The sequence below is a fragment of the Pagrus major genome, chromosome 10 (genome assembly GCF_040436345.1).
Source record: "Pagrus major chromosome 10, Pma_NU_1.0".
NCBI lineage: Eukaryota > Metazoa > Chordata > Actinopteri > Spariformes > Sparidae > Pagrus > Pagrus major.
The window spans coordinates 140,001-142,357 of record NC_133224.1 but is presented as its reverse complement, the minus strand read 5'-3'; the positions used below and the strand labels follow the sequence as shown (position 1 = coordinate 142,357).

The following is a 2,357-nucleotide window of genomic DNA, read 5'->3' as shown; positions in this document are numbered from 1 at the left end:
GTCTGTTGTTTATTCACTTCCGTCACTTTGTTTCTGTTCTGTCATCAGACACAAAGTGAGCGAGGAGCTCGGCTGAGCTGGGTTCGGGTCGGTCCGGTCCGGACTCAGACACGAACGGACACATTCCTTCACTCTGCCAGGCCCCGCCCCTCTGAGGGGGTCAGCCAATCAGAGCCCCGGGGGCGTGTCCTGACCCAGAGGTGTAACCTGACTCCGGCTGCTTTTGTCTCAACTTTAGTTCGGACGGACACACAGAGAGCTGCTGGTACCGCTGACCCGCTGTGAGTCCGTGTGAGTCCGTGTGAGTCCGTGTGTGTGAGACCCCGCAGCCGTCACACCGACCCCTCTCCGCTCACCAGGCCGCCCCTCAGAGCTCCTCTCCCGGCCCCGGAGGCAGCCGCGCCCCGCTCGTCTGTCCTGGAGGACAAAGTGGATCCAGAGCAGAGAAACAGACGGAAAAGTTCCGGGACCGAGTGATGAAGTGATGAAGGGATGAAGGGATGAAGGAGGAGCGGGCAGTGAGTCCAGAGGCAGAGCGGCTCCTCTTCCTCTTCTTCACTCCTCCAACTTGTCCCGTCGTCCATCTTGGCGCGTCCCTGCGCGGAGCCTCCTCCGGGTCCATGAACTCATTGATCCGGTGATTAACTCGTGTTCTGCTCAATGAGGCGCGCGCGGCCGGCGGAGAGCGAGCCCAGCTGACGGTCAGTGATCAGTGATCGATAGGTCTGATCGGCTCTGGGACGGATCAGGGTTCGGGTCTGGTCGGGTCTGGATTTGATTTCTCCGAGGGGGGATGGAGGGTCGGCGGGGGCCGCGGGCCCCTGTGGCCCCGGGACGGGCCTCCTCCTGCGGACTGCGACTGCTCCTCCTCCCGCTGCTGCTGAGCTGCTGCAGGGCCGAGGAAGGTAAGAGACCAGTGTGTCCCTCATCCGCTGCCGTACTCATCAATACTGCGCACATGTGACAGGCTGATCGATCAGTGATGGAGAGCAGATAAACAGTCAGTCACTGCGCTGATTGATCACCTGAAGGCAGTCAGTGAACTGGGAGAGAGGCCAGCTGCTTCATTTTCACTTAAACATGATTAATCGATAAAAACATCTGTCAATCATCAATCGACTTATTGTTGGAGCTGCAGTGTGGACGAGGCTCAGACTGAGATGAGCTGTCGGTCGTTTTCAACGTTTTTTGAATGGAGTTTGGTGTAAATACAAAATAAACTGCAATATGAGAGTTTTCAAACAGTACTGAAGGTTCAAGTGTCACGTTCTCACCTGAGGATCCACTCAGTCTTTCACAACGTGTCTCTATACCAAACTCCCTTTAAAAAACCTTGAAAACAACTTACACCAAACTCCCTTTAAAAAACCTTGAAAACAACTTGCACCAAACTCCCTTTAAAAAACCTTGAAAACAACTTACACCAAACTCCCTTTAAAAAACCGTGAAAACAACTTACACCAAACTCCCTTTAAAAAACCTGGAAAACAACTTACACCAAACTCCCTTTAAAAAACCTTGAAAACAACTTACACCAAACTCCCTTTAAAAAACCTTGAAAACAACTTGCACCAAACTCCCTTTAAAAAACCGTGAAAACAACTTACACCAAACTCCCTTTAAAAAACCTGGAAAACAACTTACACCAAACTCCCTTTAAAAAACCTGGAAAACAACTTACACCAAACTCCCTTTAAAAAACCTGGAAAACAACTTACACCAAACTCCATTTAAAAAACCTTGAAAACAACTTACACCAAACTCTATTCAAAAAACCTGGAAAACAACTTACACCAAACTCCCTTTAAAAAACCTTGAAAACAACTTACACCAAACTCTATTCAAAAAACCTTGAAAACAACTTACACCAAACTCCCTTTAAAAAACCGTGAAAACAACTTACACCAAACTCCCTTTAAAAAACCTGGAAAACAACTTACACCAAACTCCCTTTAAAAAACCTTGAAAACAACTTACACCAAACTCCCTTTAAAAAACCTTGAAAACAACTTGCACCAAACTCCCTTTAAAAAACCGTGAAAACAACTTACACCAAACTCCCTTTAAAAAACCTGGAAAACAACTTACACCAAACTCCCTTTAAAAAACCTGGAAAACAACTTACACCAAACTCCCTTTAAAAAACCTGGAAAACAACTTACACCAAACTCCCTTTAAAAAACCTGGAAAACAACTTACACCAAACTCCATTTAAAAAACCTTGAAAACAACTTACACCAAACTCTATTCAAAAAACCTGGAAAACAACTTACACCAAACTCCCTTTAAAAAACCTTGAAAACAACTTACACCAAACTCTATTCAAAAAACCTTGAAAACAACTTACACCAAACTCC

General features: G+C 46.7%; 1 protein-coding gene across 2 annotated transcripts in view; it reads left to right on the top strand.

The window, feature by feature from the left end:
* The first annotated feature begins 239 nt into the window (after positions 1-239).
* The window catches only part of LOC141003394 (ephrin type-B receptor 4b-like), a 28,549-nt gene continuing 26,431 nt past the window's right edge, over positions 240-2,357 (top strand). For both annotated transcript variants that reach the window (XM_073474721.1, XM_073474720.1), the window contains exon 1: positions 240-905. In XM_073474721.1, coding sequence (XP_073330822.1) covers positions 794-905 — 112 coding nt within the window. In that variant the 5' untranslated portion in view covers positions 240-793. The remainder of the gene's footprint in view (positions 906-2,357) is intronic.